The 21,138-nt window shown below is 35.2% G+C and overlaps 1 protein-coding gene across 3 annotated transcripts in view; it reads left to right on the top strand.

The window, feature by feature from the left end:
- The window catches only part of PGAP1 (post-GPI attachment to proteins inositol deacylase 1), a 72,224-nt gene that overhangs the window by 34,007 nt on the left and 17,079 nt on the right, over window positions 1-21,138 (top strand). For 2 of the 3 annotated variants that reach the window (XM_027590724.2, XM_027590726.2), the window contains 7 exons: window positions 4,244-4,321; window positions 7,705-7,780; window positions 10,261-10,334; window positions 10,455-10,506; window positions 10,992-11,058; window positions 11,484-11,592; window positions 13,218-13,256. In XM_027590724.2, coding sequence (XP_027446525.1) covers window positions 4,244-4,321; window positions 7,705-7,780; window positions 10,261-10,334; window positions 10,455-10,506; window positions 10,992-11,058; window positions 11,484-11,592; window positions 13,218-13,256 — 495 coding nt within the window. The remainder of the gene's footprint in view (window positions 1-4,243; window positions 4,322-7,704; window positions 7,781-10,260; window positions 10,335-10,454; window positions 10,507-10,991; window positions 11,059-11,483; window positions 11,593-13,217; window positions 13,257-21,138) is intronic. The other variant, XM_027590725.2, reaches the window with a different exon arrangement.

Genomic DNA, 21,138 nt, shown 5'->3' with positions numbered 1-21,138 from the left:
GAAATATTTTCTCTGGAAATACATTTTAATGGAGAAAAACACAATTTTTTTTAACTTACAGAGATAAAAACTGTAAGTTAACAATCTTCTAAATAAAATTAAATCTGTATCTTATAGCATCATACCAAGAGCTAGAAAAATTTTTTTAGTTTATTTTGAGGGTATGTTTGGAATGGTCTGTCTTAAAATAGAAGCTGAGTAGTAGCTTAAGTTTTTGGGAGAGGACCTACAGTAGGAGAGCGAGCATCTCAAAGAGATGCAAAGTAATTTTCCAGATCTACTTCAACATTACTTTGTGGTCAAGCACTTGGATAACTCTGCTTTATCTAATACTCTGTGGGATTTATTTAATAATTCTTTGTGATTTCCTCAAGTAACTCTGATAGGGTCAGCGAGTCCTTTTACGAAAGGTTAATATTGTTGAGAAAATAAAACAGTTCTAAAATTTGATGAAATACCTGTTCTGATTTCTAAACTGTGTTTATTATAACTCATAATCTTACACCAGGAGTGATAATTTTCCGTCTTCAAGTATTTTTTCATGATGAATACTAGCCTCTTAAACTTGAAAGTGAAACCATCTGGTTGGTCCCAGGCATCTCCCAGTCCAGTTTTTTGTTATTTATCTGTATAGGCAGCTCTGTACTATACTAACAGAGAGGAATGATGATAGAATGAGTAATTGCAAGTTACTTCACATTTGACTTTGGAATGGTTGCAGTTATTTTTTCTGTCACCTCAGTCATCCTTATTTTGTGTATATTCATTCATATGGCTTTGTGTTCAAGAGATAAATATTGTAGGAAAGTGATTAGACTCATATGAACATTTTTAATGTCTCTCACTGGTTCTATCCTAGCCTTTTAGGCAGGAGCAAAACAAACAAAAGTCTAGGATATACTTAATGATAATCATTCATAAATCTTTCCTTGAATTTCCAATTTGGATAGTATATCCTATTTAATTTGTAATTTAAGAGGAAGAAATAAATGATTAAATTCCTGATAGAATGTTACTTTGCTCCTGTTTTAAAAAGTTACATCTTAAATAATAAAATCCTTATGTATATTTTTAATTTCAAAGATTCAACAATGTATTCATCTATTTCTAGACCCTGTGTTCTTTCTTCTAAATGTGAGAAACAGCTGGCAGAACAGCAGAACAAGCTATTCCAGCTGCTTACTTTTTTTTTCTCTTTTCAAGATTTATTTATTTCAGAGGAGAGAGAGTCTCAAGCAGGGTCCCCGCTGAGTGGGAAGCCTGATACAGGGCTCGATCTCACGACCTTGGAATCATGACCTAAGCCAAAACCAAAAGTCGGATGTTCAGATCATGACCTGAGCCAAAGCCAAAAGTCGGACACTCAACTGACTGAGCCATCCAGGCATCCCAGCTGCTGCTTGCTTTTTATAGTGAATGCTGAAAGAGGTTGCCAGATAGCATTAAAAGCCTACTGAAATTTAGAGGGGGAAAATGGGAGAAGGATGTTTAGAAAATAAGGATTGCAATATTCTGCAATCTTAGGTGTTCTCAGTTGAAGAGGATTATAATTATTAAACATAAACTCCATTTTAATGAAAATCAAAATTAGATGTGTTAGCCACTTCTAAAAAGGACACAGTTATTTTGCCATCAAGTTGAAGAGAAAGAAAAAGTTAAAGTGAAAAGATTTCATGAATTTTATTCATATTCATATCATCTCAACAAAAGTAATGTCAAATGAGAATCATATCACTTTTAGCATTGCTGCTGACTGAACTGTTAATAAATAGGAGACTCCAGCAAAGCACCTGTAAATTCAGTTTTTAAATACCAGTCATATGGAATTTTTCTGTCATGTGTACAATGAAGAAGTTTCTAAAAACACAAAGCACAGTAGGCCAAGAATTTGGTAAGCCAAAATGGATTTATTGTTGAAAACAAAAAAGGTAATTTTCTAAAGATAACTAACTTGTATGAGAAAACTACCTTGTAGCCATTTTGCCTTAATCATACTTTAGCACCATAGCTTTGCTCTGCACATCAAAACCTGGTATTTGATTTTCTGTGTATGTTGTTTCAGCATTAAGGGCATTTTACCCTTAAAACACTGAAAAATTTCCAAACTTCATATTAACCTTATCTGTCAACCTAACAATTTCATGAATATGATTGTATTGTCAAGTTCCTACTGACATTATAACTATATAGCAACTTTATAAGGAAAATTTTTTGACACTGTTACCTTTTTAAAGTATTCTGATCCTACAAAAAAATTCTTGAGAAAAAAACTATTCTTGAGAATAAATAACAAAGGCTAGTAGAGTGGATAGCCACACAGAGTTACCAAGGTTCTTTCTAATTATCTTTCATACTGTCTACCATCTGTTTGGTTGGTCTCAGTTGCCTGTCGCTGTGATTTGTGAGGCCCTTTTAAGGCCTTTTAATTTACATTAGAACCGATTAGTCTGTTGCTGAGACTTTGGCAAGTAAGTCGAGGTGAAGCCTAGGAAGTTGTAAAAAAACACAGGTGAATCTGGTCAGGTTGTTAGCCACTTGTTCACAGTTCTTTAGATTTAGCACCTCTGTTCAACTTGCCCACATAGGTGCTTCTGAAGAACGTTAGAGAAAGTTAACTGTCTGCAGAAATTTCTTTTTTTTTCATAGTTCATATGTTTATTCAACAGATACTTGTTCATTCTCACTAGGCATCAGGTTCCTTGCTGTGTGACCAGGATACAGTGTTGAACAGAATAGACATCCACGATTTCTCGTGGTGGTTGAGAAGAAGGGGCAAGTCCCGTCCATCCCAAGGAACCCGTGGGAGTTAGTGCCCCTGGGCTGCTTAGTGTAGAATTCCGTGCCAGATGAGCCACAGGGGAATGGGAAACTGGGCTTCACCTCTCCTTAGAAGTGCTCAGCCTTGTGAGCAAGTACCATTCTTTGGTCTAATGGGTATTTTTACATGGGGAAAGGTGGCACAGACTCTGGACCAAAGGCTTTGGGGACTGGGGACGGCGTGTGAGGAGCAGGGTGGAGGTTGGGGGAGGTGCCAGCAGAGCTCCTAAGATTAGACAGACATTTGGGGCAGCTGGGGTCACCAGAGGGGATGGGATGGCCTTTGAGATTGGAGTGAGAGGTTTGGATTAGACCCAAGGAAATCTTTGGAGCAGTGTCAAAACCTGAGGATGACTTGGGGAGAGGAGGAGGAGGAAGGAAAGGGGGTGAATTTGGAAACTCCCTAGGTGTGAGAGCGAAGAAGCATTTCAGCGTCAGGGACGAGGACTTGGTCAAGGTGCAGGAAAGTCAACGTCCTTGACCTGGACGAAGATCGGGAGAAGCCTTGAACAGGGGTGCATGTGGGGGGCGCTAGGCCATTCTCACTGGCCTGCATGCTGTCCCTCGGCAGGGTGGTGAAGGAGGAGATTTCGGATGACAACGCCCGCCTGCCCTGCTTCAACGGAAGGGTGGTGTCCTGGGTGCAGAAATTTCTTAATACATACAAATTGTTACCACATATAACTACTGCCACCCCCACATCTACTTCCAGAAAAAACCTTGGATTTAAAAACTGTATTTGGTGCTGTAGCTTTTCATTAAATAGACCAGTCTCTTACGTATTTATTCCTCAAAATATAGGCTGTAGGATCTGGTCTTAATTTTGAAATAGATCTTCATTTGATAAGGTGCATTATTAGTCTTCTTGTGTCTTCATGTCATTTACTGAATAAGTTCCAGAGTATGTTATTCATATATATCATTAGACAGCGACTCTTTACTGCTTGGGCTAGATCAGAATCATTTGAGATTAAGTTGCAACTCTTCCATTATTTTTAGCATTCATTCATTCATCAGCTACTGAATGCTCTTTGTCATATGCTAGCTACCAAAATAAATGTAGAAATTTTATCGTAATGTTATAAAAAACAAATGGACAAATTATAAAAGATACCAAATCTGGAAATAATTATGTAAAATATTATATTTAATATTAAATGTAATTTGTTTTACATGAAGGGATACAGCTCAAGGAATATTTTTGGCAGTCCATATTTACAAAATATTAGGAGTTTGACTTCAGGATTATTGACCTGAAAATGTAAACATGGGTGTTTTATGAGGCACCGAATATAAAGTTTGAAATCAGTTTTTTATAACCAATTAAATAAGAAATAAGTGTTTATAATTTCCCCTAACATGTTTTAAGTTCTGTATACCCTCAGAAATAAAATCAGCTTTTTATGTTCTTTTTTTTTTTCCCCAGTCTTTGACGTTAAGACTTCAAGACTATCCATCTTTGTCTCATCTTGTTGTTTATGTACCATCTATTCATGGAAGTAAGGTAACAAATGGATTAAGGTTATCGAATGTTTAGTGGATACTCATGCTAAATATTTAAGTTATTTTTTGATGAATTCTTCAACATAGTGCTTATCTAAAACAACGACCAGTTTGGTGATCCACCTAAGACTGTTAAATCATTAGGTTCATCTACTCTAACTTAACTAAGCAGAATAAATCCAAGTCTCTGTGTTCAAAGTGGGAACGTACTCTACATTTTAGTCTTTCAAAATCTATTCATTATTGAGTACCCTTTTATGTGCAAGATTCTGCCAGGAATTATAGGAGGCACACAAATGAGGGAGACATGAATCCTATTCTCAAAAAACTACATACTGTTGGGTAGGGGGAGAGAAACATTTGGAAACAGAAGGAAGAGTGAGAATAAAAGAGGTACCCCAAAGTATAATACAAATCAGAATATAGCAAATACAGGTATAAGAAGGGGAGATATCTCTGAATGATGGAATGGGGAAAGGCTTTATTATGAGGTGATATTTAAAATTTCCTTAAAGGATAGTTAATGTTTTTATGGGTATCAGAAACATTGTAGACCTGTCCTGTCCAATATAGGAGCTACTGGCACATGTGGCTATTTGAATTTAAAGCAATTAAAACTAATACAATTAAAAATTCAGTTCCTTAGTTGTACTGGCTACATTCCAGATGCTCAGTAGTAATATCATTGCAGAAAGTTATAATGAACAGCACTGCTGGGACAAAGAAACCATGAGATCCAAGCATGAAAGTGAAAATGTGAGATATGTTTGGAAACAGTAAATAAGTAAATAGTAATTTTGAAAAGATGGCCACATGGGTAAGATGGTAGTGGAAGAAAAGTCTGGGAAAGTAGTTCATGGCCATACTCTAGAGGACCTCAGTTAGATTCAGGACTTCATAGAATTCAGGAGTTAGTAGGCAGCTGAAAGATTTTCACTGTTAGTAGAAATGGGATCAGAGCCATTTTGGAAGATGAATCTATTTATGGTGTGCATGGTTTAGAAACAGAGACGAGCTGCTGTATAATGGGTTATGAGGGCTTGAACTAGGGAAGTGGGGAGTAGAAATAAAAGGATGGTAATTTTTGAGAGAAGTTGGGGGAGGGGGAAGCAAGAAGATAGAAGTAAAAGACCCTCTACTTCCCATTCCACATTTCACCCAACAAGCTCATCCTTCAGTATCTATCTTAAGTGTTCCTATTTTACTTTTCATGACTCATCCAGGTAACTTCTTATTTCCATGACACTTTGTTTATAACTTCTTTGAGGAATTATGCTGAATTATAATTTATTTGTTTATCTATTATCATCACCATATTGTGAATTCTTTGGGAGTAAGACCAGATAGATTTTATTATACTTTGCATCCTCATCCTTTAGCAACTCACTACCATATAAGTGCTCAAAAAATAGTTCTTTAGTGAGAAAATTGTTGAGATTTGAGGCCAAAATCATTAGGAAAATTTTAAAGATAAAGGAAAGGGGGGATTTAGTTGGGAGTTAACTCAAAGACTGAGTCTCACAAGTACCTTATAATGAATTCATGTTTTGTTTTGCTTAGCACAAGTGAGAGGTAATTCAGCATCTTCAATTCTAAAAGCTCTCTTTAGGGGTTTTTCTGTCAGGTAAGTTGGCTTTGAATGAATTTAAACATCTTTCCCAAACTTGGAAAGGCCCTATCTGGTTATTCCAAGAAATTAATGAGCCTTTCACAAATAGCCAGCCTTAGCAACCTAATGAATATTTAATATGTCTTAATGCTCTTTGGAAAGTAACACTTGCTGACTCTACTGTTGCATACCCAGTCTCACAAGGATGTTAATTTAGGCCTTTTATAATTTCTGCGTATCTGTTATAAACCCATCATCAGGATACATATATTTAAATAGACAGCTTGAAAATTTTTTGCAGTCAACTGATAATAGAGTTTTCAAAATGCAAATATGGAATTACTTGCATTTTTTGATGACAGAAAACAAAATAATTCCATTAGAAAGAGACAGACCCTTGAATTCTTTTCTTGGGTATGGGTTTATTCCATAAAGGGAAAGCAATAATAAAAATTTTTATTAAAAACATTAATAAAAATAAATTTTTATTATGATAGCAATGATAAAATTAAAGCAATAATAAAAATTGTATTATTTTAAATACCTGTACAAAGTGATTTAAAATTGATTCTCTGTCTCAGGCAATGTCTCACCCAAAAGTGCTTTGTAAATATATAATGAATAATCTTGTTCAGTAGATGATTGTTCTAACCTTGTAACAGCTGTTTTCTATTAGGAAAATGTCTGATGGAATTGTTGGCCTTATAAGTAAAGAAGGGGAAGAAAAGCAAAGCCCCTTAACAAGTTTTTCCTTTTATTCCTAATATGTATACTGTAGTCAGATAGCATTTTCCCACATCTATTTTTGACTTTCAGAAATAATAAAAAATCCACCCAAGAGACAAACAAAATAACCTTGCTTCAAGCACAATCCAAGATGTACTTACTGGAAAAGCCTAGGATAGACCTCACTGGCTTTCTGCTTCTTATAGACAGCAAACTACTTCCTAGCTACAATTAAGCATCAGATTAATTTGTTCTTCAGCTCCTATAAATCAAAGTAATTTGGTTTCCTTATGGAGATTATTTTAATGAAACCGTTCTTATTGCAGACAGTTTAGGACAAAGTTCCTTATGCCATTGTAGAAATGTTATTACATAAGAAATGTCATTGCAAAATATTGTAATTATGCAGATGTCACATTTTAGTTTTACTTTTTTTGAGATAGCATTTCTTTTTCTTGCTTCATACATAGTAAACCTTTTTTTCCATTTTAATCACTGTTTAGCTTGAAATAATCTTATACAAATAACTTTAGCCATCTGTAGATGAATGGCAGTATGTCCATCTCCAAGTCTTTTGTAGTCTAATTAGAGTGTTAGAGATACGTAATTAATATGGGATTTTTAAAAAGTAAATGTAGCAAAATCATACTTCTTTTTGACTATGGAAGTATTGAGAGATTTTTATCTAAATCTCTGATTAATCTTGAGTTAACCTTGATTCTTAATGCTTTGATCCATCCTTTACGGTCCCCCTTCTATAAACACCTAAAGCTAACTGGAAGGAAACTGGATTATACATCAGCTGTTGTAAAAATGATCCTCCAATAATTTATTAAGTTAAGCTTGTTCATCAAATTTTCTTAGCTTAGCATCTCTCTTTGAGTAATTGTTGCCATCTAAGTATAGCCAGAGTGAGAATGTGATAGGTAATAACTTCTACAAAGCTGAAGTTTATTTTTAGACTTCTATTTTCCACTTAAACATGAAGTGAAGATATTTTACTATAAATGTAATTGTTTTTTCCTAAATATCAATGTTTTATATTTTAGTTTGTTGTAGATTGTGAATTCTTTAAAAAAGAGACGAGATCTATTCAGCTTCCTGTAACTCATCTTTTTTCCTTTGGTAAGTACTTTGATTTTGGAAGTCTTAAGAATTCCTTTTTTTTTTTTTTTTAAGTAGGCTCCATGCCCAGCATGGAGCCCAGAACAGGGCTTGAACTCAGGACCCTGAAATCAAGACCTGAGCTGAGATCAACAGCCATACGGTCAACCGACTGAGCCACCCACACATCCCAAGAATTGCTTTTATTTTTAACAGCGTGCTTATTTATTTTTGCCAGTTGGTTGCAATAATGGAGAGCCTGTAACATTAAATATTGTATCTCAAGTATAGTTCTTAGGATAACCATATAATGTGGTTCAGTGGTTTGATTGTTATACTAGGCCAGAGGTCATCTTCTGAGAAGTGAACTTTAACTTTCTCCCTGGTCATATACATTTGCAAGTAATTGTGTGTGTGTGTGTGTGTGTGTGTGTGTGTGTGTGTGTGTGTGTCTTCCATGAATTTATACTACATGTTGGCCCTTTTAATCAAATGTTTATTATAAGGTATAAATTGCTGTCTGCCCTGTGGAAGTTTCAAGATTTCTCTAAATATTTTTCCCATTTTTTTTTATTGTGGTAAAATACATGTAACTAAATATGCCTTTAAATTTTATTTTGAAGTAATTTTGAGCACTCAGAACAGTTACAGAAAGAGCACAGGGTTCTATATCCTTCACTCACATTAACATAAACAATGCAGTCGTCAAAACTAAGAAATTATTATTCGTATAACACTGTTAACTAAATTACAGGCTATATTTGGTTTTCATCAATTTTTCCATCAATGTTCTCCAGATTCCCACATTGCATTCAGTTGTCATGTCCTGTTCATCTCCTCTAATCGTTGATAGTTCCTCAGTTTTTTCTTGTCTTTCTTAACTTTGACATCTTTTGAAAAGTACTTTCAGTTATTTTGTAGAATATCAAATACTTGGATTTGTCTAATGCTTTCTTATGATTAGATTAAGGTTGTACATTTTTAGCAAGAATATCACTGGAGTTATGTGTGCTTCTCATTGTATCCTATGGTTGGACACGTGATATCACTGTCTAATTATTAGCAATGTTAACCTTGATTACTTGGTTAACATAGTTGTCTGCCAGGTTTCTCCACTGTAAATTTGTTTCCTTTTTGTATTTAATAAATGTCTTGGGGAAGCTACTTTGAGAAAGTTTAAGTACGCTTTTATCTTCAAAAGCCATCTGTAACCCACTAATTTTAGCATCCATTGGTTCCTCCACTTTGAGGCAGTTATTACTGGTATTCTATATTCTATATTTATTGGAATTCTTATGAAAAGAAAGTTGTCCCTTCTCCATTTATTTACTTAATTTTTTAAAAATTTTTTTATTGTTATGTTAATCACCATATATTACATCATTAGTTTTTGATGTAGTGTTCCATGATTCATTGTTTGTGCATAACACCCAGTGCTCCATGCAGAACGTGCCCCCTTGAATACCCATCACCAGGCTAACCCATCCCCCCACCCTCCTCCCCTCTAGAACCCTCAGTTTGTTTTTCAGAGTCCATCGTCTCTCATGGTTCGTCTACCCCTCTGACTTACTCCCCCTCATTCTTCCCCTCCTGCTATCTTCTTCTTTTTCTTTTTTCTTAACATATGTTGCATTATTTGTTGCAGAAGTACAGATCTGCGACTCAACAGTCTTGCACAATTCATTTACTTACTCAATTTTTATTTATGTCAGTATGACTCATGGATATTTATTTTATTCATTGGATTATAATTTAATACTATCATTACTTTTTTTTTCTTAAGTTGTTCCAGCTTTGGATATTGGGAGCTCATTTTGGATTGGCTCCTTGCCCTTTTGACATGGCCTATCCTTAAAATATATATTTTTAAATTCTATTTGTGAAAAGAATCTTATTACTTGAGAGCAGAAACTTTTAGATTTTTATCCCTCATCCACCTTTTTTGGCCAGGGGTAAGAAGGATACTCAGAGGGGCACCTGGGTGGCTCAGTTGGTAAAGTGACTGCCTTTGGCTCAGGTCATGATCCTGGAGTCCCTCGATCGAGTCCTGCATCGGGCTCCCTGCTCGGCGGGGAGTCTGCTTCTCCCTCTGACCCTCCCCCCCCTCATGTGCTCTCTCTCTCTCTCATTCTATCTCTCTCAAATAAATAAAATCTTAAAAAAAAAGGATACTCAGAACAATACAGAAATGACAAGTCTGAATCACCCATCTGATTAAAGATAGCAGACTTATAAAATGAAAGATCTACCAAGAAAGCATACCTGTTTGAAATTGAAAATATGTACTTGACTTTTTAAAATACACGCATTATAAATATTGTCCAGAGTTTATTGAAAGAGGATAGGATTTTTAGGAGTTCACTCCTCCATACCAGAAATGAAAACCTATAAACTCTTTTTTAATATTAAAAATGTATTAGCGTTAGTTAAAGTTAAACAATCAGTACTTTTTTAAAAAACTGTTTAGTATTCTAAGTAATACAGTACTTTCAATTCAACAGGACTATCTTCAAGGAAAGTGATATTAAATACAAGTGGCCTGTTTTATAATATAGAACTTCTAAACTTTGGACAGGTAATTATCCTGATTATAGCAAGGATTTGATTTTACTTCACTGTTTAGTTAAGCAAACAAATAAACCTTTGGTGTTTTTTTTTGTTTTGTTTTGTTTTTTGGTGGTCAAACTCTTATTAGATATACCAGGCTTTTAAAATCAACGTAGTAAGCAAGTGCTCCGGAGTCAAAGGTAAGTGTATTTTCTGAGAAGAATAGTATTGTCATTTGAAGAATCAATAGCTCTTCACTTGAATTTTCTATAATACTTATTTATTTTATGTGAATTAAAATTAAATTATGATAGTAGAAAAGCTGTCTATATTTCCAAGAGTTTTAATATAGACCCTTTTTAACACTAAGTATCTTCAGCTGTATCAGTTTAAATAATCCACATTTTAAAAATACTATATATTTTTTTCTATCTCATTATAGTAGTAATTCAGATTTAGCTGTTTTACCAGTTTCTTGTTATTTTTCATATGCTGTAATATCTTTTGTAAGTCTAATTAAACATTATTATTTAACAATTCTCTAATTTTTTATGGGATCTAAGTCTTACTGGTTATTTTTTATGAAATGGGTAACTGTGTAGTTAGGTATTATAGTAGCTTATGTAACACTTAAGGTTAAGGTTACATAAGGTTAATAACACATATTTCCTTTATGTTTCCACAGAAGAAATAACTAGTATTTATAAACTTCATATTCCTTGGTCTTACGAAGATTCCCTAACTATTGCACAGTAAGTATATGAAAGAATTTATCTTAAACTTTGGCCATTTTGAATAATACATATTCTACTTAGTTTATTTAAGTGAAATTTTAATGAAACTATTTAAGTGCCTCTTAAAATGTAACTATCCTTTGGGTAGCATTGTGCTCATAAGATAATATTATAAGATAATGTAGTATTCTTATCTAAATGATCTAGAATTTAAACTTTATTTGCTTGGACCATCAACCCCTTCCTAGACTGTCCTCCAACGCCTGTCCTACATGAAAGAGCATTCAAACAACTGGGATACAATTGGGAAAGTGTCCATCTATAATATCTCTGACATCTGTCTTCCTCTCCATTATTTCATTGTGTTGTGCGAGGATTGACTTAGAGTTGGTTATTTAACAGCAGTTTGTATTTGAGAATTAATATTTAAGTTATCTTTTCAGGGTACCATCTTCCACAGAAATTTCTTTGAAACTCCATATTGCTCAACCAGAAAATGACAGCCATGTAGCATTATTAAAAATGTATACATCTTCAGACTGTCAGTATGAAGTAAGTTGCATGTTTGCTTAACTTTTAAGATTTAGTTATAGAATACACAGGAAATGTATTTTTATATTAGCCTTAGATATATGGTAATGTGGAAGCCAATAAATATATGAAATAGACATTTGTGATGCTTTAAACATTCTCCATTTTGCCCGTTAGCACCACCTCAGTTATTTCCTCAGCTGGACCATTGAAAGTATATGTCTTAATAAGTAATAGAAAATAAAAATTGAGACTATAGATTAACTTTCTAAGTTTGGAAGCTCAAAGTCCAAAATTCTCTATAAATTGAAGAACATCATGAAATCAGCTGACATGGTTTTACTGCAATAATTAACATGATGTGTATTGGTTTCCAGCTCCACTGGATAAGTGTAAGAATCTTCTTTCCTTTTCACTAGCTTTTTAAATCTCTGTTAGTCATTAATATGTGCAGTGTAGTATGCCTGCTGTGTCTGTTTTACAATCACAGTACACCTCTGCTCCAAGAGAAGGCAAATAGACTTGAGGAACATTTACTCTTACGGATTCATGAACTACAAGTGTCCCTCTGTATCATTCCAGGTTCTAAGAATTCCAGATTTAAGGGATTATATATTTTAATGGCGATTTCTGGTTTATGTGAAATATCTTCTTTCTATTCAGTTCCTTTAAAACAACCTTAAATATTTGGATTCTTCATTAGAACTTTCTCGGGGTGGATTAGAATTGGTAGGTCAGACTGTTTGTTAGCAATAAGTTTCAGTTGGACCTAAATTATGAGTTATTTTTGATTTCATAGTATTTATTAATGCTTTGGTATCTTGCTTTCTGTTTCTAATACTGAAGGACTTTGTAGGGCTGTAATGGTTTTTAACATGTGTCTAATAGTGATAGCAAGAATTGCATTAATACTTTGGCTCCAAGTACTGCACACACTCACAAATGTCCATGTTTTTATAAGTACTTTACATTTTTAATAAGTAAGTATTTTGAATAGTCATTTTATAATTTCCGTATGAAATACATATTTCCTTTTCCCAGACTTCCTAATATCAAAAGAGTGTATTTATAATAGAGATAACGATGAATTTCTTTTTAAAATACTGTTTTGGCTTAAATTTTACGAAATATGCTCTGTTCCTGGTCTTTTATTCTATGAAACTTGTTTTTATGAAATTTACTCAGAAGTGCCTTAGCTTAACTATACTTAGTGCTATACAGTTTTAGGTTTGAGATTTTAAAATACTGGTTATATACGTAGGTTAATTTGTGTTTAATTGTTCAGCGAACGGTTGTGTAGCTTCTGAATTCAGTCATTCAGTCAATTCCTTTAGCTTGCATGACCTGGTACTAAGATATTCTGGTTAATCAAATATTCTAGTTAGTAAAGGGTTATCACATGTACCATTCATCCAGTTGTCAAAGAATTAGAATCCAGAAAACTATGCTGAACAATAAAACTACACTTAATACAAATTAAAATTTGTGGTTCAGAAGATTCTTATAAGACCATAAATGTGTTTAGGTTGATCGTTATTAAAATTAATGATTATGCTTAGAGATGTGCAGAAGTGCTCAGTTTAATAAAATGTGAACTAGAAGGCTTTAGGAAAAATAACCTTTTTTTAATGATTATTTTAAACTAGGTGACAGTTAAGACTTCCTTTTCACAAATACTTGGACAGGTAAGTGATTCCTGGTTGATTACTATAAGGCAAGTGTTGCAAACTTTTTTCTGGAAAGGGCCAGATAATAAAATATTTTAGCAAACCAAATGTGGTCTCTTGCTGCTGCTACTGCTGCAGCTGCTTCTTTCTTTTTCTTCGTTCTCTTTTTCCTTCTTTTTCCCACTTTAATAAAATCCAAAAACCATTCTTAGCAGACAAATCATAGTTGGCCATGCCTGGCTTTAAGGTGATGCTTTCATTCCTGGAAATGAGAGCTGAGTCCTGATTCTCAAATTAGTGTTTTTGGCTACATGAATGTCATATTAAGATTTCATGTTTCTCATACTATACTATACTTCATAGTCCAGTAAAATTTGTAGGCTCTGTCTTATAAACGAAAATTTTCAAATAACTTTTTATGTTGTATGTGCTTAGCTTATAAAAATAAAAAGTAAATTATATTAAAAATAAACATGTTGAAATACTTTAAATGCTTTTGGGGAGTATGTTTTTGTAGTTCATAAATAGTGTTAGAAAAATAATTTATCAAATAGTAGAACTACTAAAATATTACTCAACATCATTATAATTTGCAGAATTGTATAACCTGGGCATAAATAATAATATTGATTAGTCAGAAAAATTATATACCAGTTTTAAAATTCATTAAAGTTTTATTGTGCCTTCTATTATTTTTTATTTTATTTTTTTGTCTGTTGTGACATAGCATAGCAGAATTTTTAAAATTCAAGTCCTTTAATTCTATAATTATAAAACTTACAAATCAAAATTAAATCAGAAAATTTTTATATGCATTATCTCATTTGATTCTCACAACAACCTGGTGAGAACTAGATTGTGATTATTATTAAATTTGTGAACATTAGAAAATTCTAAGTTCATGTGTAAAATGTGCTACATTAGAAAGAGAAGATTAAATGGTGGTATAAATTGGAAAAGTAGCACCATGGATAGTTACAATAAATTCTCTAGCTTGTTAAGGGACTTTTTAAAAGAAAAATTGCAGGGGGTGGGTGGAAAAAAAAAAAGAAAACTTACGTCTTGGAATACAGGGGAAGAATTAATGCTATTGTATTTTTAGTATGTCCAAAAGGCATGTTACTGTGCACAGTGGTATGGGCTGAAGATATAACATACTGTCTTATCTGTATCATCCCTGGGGCTCATAATTCAGATTAGTGACAAGAAAAGTCAAGTTCACCAAAGAAGGACATACTGATATTCTTGTTTAGGCATGGAAATTTATCTAAAAAACAAAGATATGTAGGTGTTACAGGATCAGAGGTGGGTACTTTCTTAAATGTCAAGGAATTTGTGGTAATTAAGTCCTTCCCAAATTACTGAAAAGATATGATGCTCTTCCTTCATATTTATTTGAAAATTTAGCTTGAGAATGGTAGAATGAATTGAAGTTGTATATATTATTCATCTTTTAAAAGTAATACATATTTTCACTGTTGCTGATTCAGCAAAGAAGACTGAGAATAGGAATAAAGAGAAACCACTTGGGAGAATCTTTAGCCTTTGGTTAGATAATTTTCCATCAAATTAGTTTTTCTTTTTTCTTTTTTTCTTTCAGAAAAAGGAAAAGAAAAAAATTTACATATTCTTTATCTACTTTAATGAAATAGGGCAAAGAATAAACCAGAAGTTACTTTCTCAAGAGAATTATATAAACTAGTAAATCATTTCTATGTCAGAATGAAGTCTAATATTGCCAAATCTTTAGATTTTAAAAGAAACTGGAAATCTAGATTTTTAGGTAAAAATTTTTAAATTTTTTAATGTTGGCATCTAATTTGAAATGTAAAGAAATAGTGTGCCAAATACTAAGCCAAATCAAGCATGTCTACAATTTGAATATGTTCCATTGTGGCCAGTTTATGATTATTGATTTAGGCATATGTTATATGAGCTGTATCTGTAGCCCAGTAGAATAGTTAATACTCATAACAATGACAGTCATTACAAGGAACTGTCATATTCAGAATACCGTATAGGAACTCTTAGATTTCCAAAGACAGTGAAGAGCATTAAAGGTTAATAATAACAGCTAATATTTTCTGATTACCTGTCTGTGCCAGTTACTATTACAAATGCTTTATACAACTGAACACATTTAAGCCTCAAGCTCCCTGTGAGATAGGTGCTCTTTATCTCCATTTTATAGATAAAGGCACAGGGAGAATGAGGGGTAAAGTAACTTGTCCAAGGACACAGAGCTAGGGAGAGGCAGAGCTGTAGTCTAAATCCAGGAGTCTGACTCAGCCTGCTATGCTGCTTAACTTCTGTACTTGTTTCTTTTCGAAGATTTATTTGAGAGTGCGAGTACACGCACACACATACATGGGAGAGAAACTCTAGCAGACTCCCCGCTGAGTACCATCCCCCCCCCATCCCCATGGGGGGCTCCACCTCGGGCTCAACCCCACGACCCATGAGATCATGACCTGAGCTGATCAGTCAGATGCTTAACCAACTGAGCCACCCAGGCACCCCTCTTTCTGTACTCTTGATAACTAAAGTACGCTATGTTTTCTGCCATGTCATTAGCAGGCATTGAGTATCGTTTAGTAATAGGTAGAAAAATGACCTTTTCCCTTTCACTCAACTCCTCTCCCTCCACTCAAAGCTATAATTATAAATCATGAGTATGGGTTATAAGTTTGAATCTTTCTAATCTGTCTTAACCTGGGAATATATGAAGGAGCTTCAGGGAGCCTTTGGACTTCTTGAAATTTTACACACCATTTTGTGTAAGTTAATATATTTCCATTGCTTTCATCAGATTGCCAGGAGAGTCTATACATTTTCTTATAAATTCCTTGGAATGTAGAACATGCTTTAAATTTCCTTTTAAAACTTTAACATTAAAAGTTGATTACAGGGGGGAGAAGCAAGATGGCGGAGGAGTAGGAGACCTAAATTTTGTCTGGTCCCAGGAATTCAGCTAGATAGGTATCAAACCATTCTGAACACCTACAAACTCAGTAGGAGATCGAAAAAAAGAATAGCAGCAACTCTCTGAACAGAAAAGCCACCACTTTCTGGAAGGTAGTGCGGAGACGTGAATCTGAGGCGATATTTGGGAAGATAGACCGTGGGGGGAGGGAGCCTCTGTCAGCCAGCTACTGGCAAGTGATAGAGCAGTGGAGCATAAAATCGGAACTTTTAGAAGTCTACTTTGCTGAGGGATGTCGCTCCAGTGGCTAAACGGGGGTTGGAACCCTCACTGGGACAGTGTGGTCTCAGGATCCTCGGGGTCACAGAAGGACTGGGGGTGCCTGAGTGCAGCAGAGCTCCCAGGTATCGGAGCAGGGAAGCCGGATGCAGAGATGGAGCTGAGGAGTGGGCTCTCAAGCTTGGTGTTGCCATAAACTGTGATCCGTGGCACAGTCAGGCCACTGCTCTTCCAGCAGGGACCCAACAAGCGGCAGATCTGGGGAGACTCCCCATCCGCCCCGAGGAGGAGCAGTGTGGAAGTGCACCGCAGGAATCTGCTGGGTTTGGAGACTCCACACGGGGTTGTGTGCCAGAGATACAAACGCTTGGTGACAGGCCGGGTGAGCACGGAGTGTGGCCGGAGACCGGGGAGAGAGGAGTGATTGACTGTTTTTCTCTGGGGGCTCACTAAGGAGTGTGGTCCCGAGTTCTCAGCTCCACCGGGGCGGAGATTGGGAGCCCGCCATTTTCACTCTCATCCTCCAAAACTGTACGGAAAGCTTGTAGGAAACAAAAGCTCCCAAGAGCAAACTCCAGCAGATTACTTAGCCCGGCCCCTGACAAGGGCAGGACAATTCTGCCTCAGGCAAAGACATTTGAGAATCACTGCAACAGGCCCTTCCCCCAGAAGATCAGCAAGAACGGTGAGCCAAGACCAAATTTACTGGATCAGTGAGAACAGCAGAACTCCAGCCATAGAGGAATACAGCACATAGAATTCATGGCTTTTTCCCCCATGATTCTTTAGTCTTTCAAAGTTAATTTTTTTCTATTTTTTTTAAATTTTTCTTTTTCCCTTTTTTAACCAACATCAATCCCTTTTTAAAAAATCTTTTTTATTTTTCATTTTTAAAGTCATATTCTATCCCTTCATTATAGTTAACCTTATTTTTGGTATATATGTAAGTTGCTCTGTCTTGAAAATTTGGGGATACAGTTTCTTCCAACAGACCAAAATATACCCTAAATCCCTAGTGTATGGCTTTGTTCTAGTCTCCTGCCTGATCACATTCTCTCCTTTTTTCTTTTTTTTCAAATTTCTCTTCTTTCTTTTTTCAACCAACTTCTTATCAATTCCTTTTATAAAATCTTTTACAATTTTCATCTTTACATATTCCATCCCTCCATCGTATTACCCTTATTTTTGTACATATATGTTTTTCTTTCTTTAAAATTTTGGGAGGCAGTTTCTTTTAACAACCAAAATAAGCCCAAACTCTAGTGTGTGGCACTGATCTATTCACCAGCCTGATCATATTTGATCATATTTTTTTTTTTTCTTTTTTCTTTCTTTCCCTTTCTTTTTCCCCAGTTTCAGGTCTCTTTTGATTTGTTTAGTGTATATTTTTCTGGGGTGGTTGTTACCCTGTTAGCATTTGGTTCTTTCGTTCATCTATTCTCTTCTGCACAAATGACAAGATGGAAAAACTTACCTCAAAAAAAAGAACAAGAGGCAGTACCAACTGCCAGGGACCTAATCACTATGGACATTAGTAAGATGTCAGAACTAGAGTTCAGAATAACGATTATAAAGATACTAGCTGGGCTTGAAAAAAGCATGCAAGATACTAGAGAAACCCTTTCTGGAGAAATAAAAGAACTAAAATCTAACCAAGTTGAAATCAAAAAGGCTATTAATGAGGTGCAGTAAAAAATGGAGGCTGTAACTGCTAGGATAAATGAGGCAGAAGAGAGAACTAGTGATACAGAAGACCAAATGAAGGAGAATAAAGTGAGAAAAAAAGAGATAAACAACTACTGGATCACGAGGGCAGAATTCGAGAGATAAGTGATACCATAAGATGAAAAAATATTAGAATAATTGAGATCCCAGAAGAAGAAGAAAGAGAGAGAGGGGCAGTAGGTATATTGGAGCAAATTATAGCAGAGAACTTCCCTAATTTGGGGAAGGAAACAGGCATCAAAATCCAGGAGGCACAGAGAGCCCCCCCTCAAAATCAATGAAAATAGGTCAACACCCTGACATCTAATAGTAAAACTTACAAGTCTCAGAGACAGAGAAAATCCTGAAAGCAGTTTGGGACAAGAGGTCTGTAACCTACAATGGTAGAAACATTAGATTGGCAACAGACCTATCCAGAGACCTGGCAGGCCAGAAAGGACTGGCATGATATATTCAGAGCACTAAATGAGAAAAATACACAGCCAAGAATACTGTATCCAGCTAGGCTGTCACTGAAAATAGAAGGAGAGATAAAAAGCTTCCAGGACAAACAAAAATTAAAGAATTTGCAAACATGAAACCAGCCCTACAAGAAATATTGAAAGGGGTCCTCTAAGCAAAGAGAGAGCCTAAAAGTAACATGGACCAGAAAGGAACAGAGACAATATACAGTAACAGTCGCCTTACAGGCAATACAATGGCACTAAATTCATATCTTTCAGTAGTTACCCTGAATGTAAATGGGCTAAATGCCCCAATCAAAAGACAGAGGGTATCAGATTGGATAAAAAAAAAGCCCATTGATATGCTGTCTGCAAGAACTCATTTTAGACTCAAAGACACCTCCAGATTTAAAGTGAGGGGGTGGGAAACCATTTACCATGTTAATGGACACCAAAAGAAAGCTGGGGTGGCAATCCTTATATCAGACAAATTAGATTTTTAAACCAAAGACTGTAATAGATGAGGAAGAGTACTATATCATACTTAAAGGGTCTATCCAACAAGAAGATCTAACAATTGTAAATATCTATGCTCCTAACATGTGAGCAGCCAATTATATAAGCCAGTTAATAACAAAATTAAAGAAACACATCGACAACAATACAATAATAGTAGGGGACTTTAACACCCCCCTCACTAAAATGGACAGATCATCTAAGCAAAAGATCAACAAGGAAATAAAGACTTTAAGTGACGCACTGGACCAAATGGACTTCACAGATATATTCAGTACATTCCATCCCAAAGCAACAGAATACACATTTTTCTCTAGTGCCCATGGAACATTCTCCAGAAGAGATCACATCCTTGGTCACAAATCAGCTCTCAACTGGTACCAAAAGACTCGGATCATTCCCTGCATATTTTTGGACCACAGTGCTTTGAAACTAGAACTCAATCAGAAGAGGAAAGTTGGAAAGAACTCAAATACATGGCGGCTAAAGAGCATCCTACTAAAGAATGAAAGGGTCAACCAGGAAATTAAAGAAGAATTAAAAAAATTTATGGAAATCAATGAAAATGAAAACACAACCGTTCAAAATCTTTGGGATGCAACAGAGGTGGTCGTAAGAGGAAAGTATATAGCAATACGAGCCTTTTTCAAGAAACAAGAAAGGTCTCAAATACACAACCTAACCCTACACCTAAAGGAGCTAGAGAACAGCAAACAAAGCCTAAACCCAACAGGAGAAGAGATATAATAAAGATCAGAGCAGAAATCAATGAAATAGAAACCAAAAGAACAGTAGAACAGATCAACAAAACTAGGAGCTGGTTCTTTAAAAGAATTAATAAGATTGATAAACCCCTTGCCAGACTTATCAAAAAGAAAAGAGAAAGGACCCAAATAAAATCATGAATGAAAGAGGAGAGATCACAACCAACACCAAAGAAATAGAAACAATTATAAGAACATATTATGAGCAACTCTATGCCAGCAAATTAGATAATCTGGAAGAAGTGGATGCATTCCTGAAGATGTATTAACTACCAAAACTGAACCAGGAAGAAATAGAAAACCTGAACAGGCCCATAACCACTAAGGAAATTGAAGCAGTCATCAAAAATCTCCCAACAAACAAGAGCCCAGGGCCAGATGGCTTCCCAGGGGAATTCCACCAAACATTTAAGGAAGAATTAATACCTATTCTTCTGAAACTGTTCCAAAAAATAGAAATGGAAGGAAAACTTCCAAACTCATTTTATGAGGCCACCATTACCTTGATCCCAAAACCAGACAAAGACCTCATCAAAAAGGAGAATTACAGACCAATCTCCCTGATGAACATGGATGCTAAAATTCTTACCAAAATACTAGCCAGTAGGATCCAATAGTACATTAAAAGGATTATTTACCACGACCAAGTGGGATTTATTCTTGGGCTGCAAGGTTGGTTCAACATCCGCAAATCAATCAATGTGATACAATACATTAATAAAAGAAAGAACAAGAACCATCTGATCCTCTCAATAGGTGCAGAAAAAGCATTTGACAAAGTACAGCATCCTTTCTTTATTAAAACTCTTCAGAGTGTGGGGATAGACGGTACATAGCTCAATATCATGAAAGCCATCTATGAAAAACCCACAGCGAATATCATTCTCAATGGGGAAAAACTGAGAGCTTTCCTCTAAGGTCAGGAACATGGCAGGGCTGTCCATTATCACCACTGCTATTCAACATAGTATTAGAAGTCCTAGCCACAGCAATCAGACAACAAAAAGAAAGAAAAGGCATCTGAATTGGTAAAGAAGAAGTCAAACTCTCACTCTTTGCAGATGATATGATACTTTTTGTGGAAAACCCAAAAGACTCCACCCCAAAACTGCTAGAACTCATACAGGAATTCAGTAAAGTGGCAGGATATAAAATCAATGCACAGAACTCATTTGCATTTATATACACCCAACAAGACAGAAGAAAAAGAAATTAAGGAGTTGATCCCATTTACAGTTGCACCCAAAACC

The sequence above is a fragment of the Zalophus californianus genome, chromosome 3 (genome assembly GCF_009762305.2).
Source record: "Zalophus californianus isolate mZalCal1 chromosome 3, mZalCal1.pri.v2, whole genome shotgun sequence".
Lineage (NCBI taxonomy): Eukaryota > Metazoa > Chordata > Mammalia > Carnivora > Otariidae > Zalophus > Zalophus californianus.
Note: the sequence above shows the minus strand (reverse complement) of the source record. Positions and strands in the feature narration are given on the sequence as shown.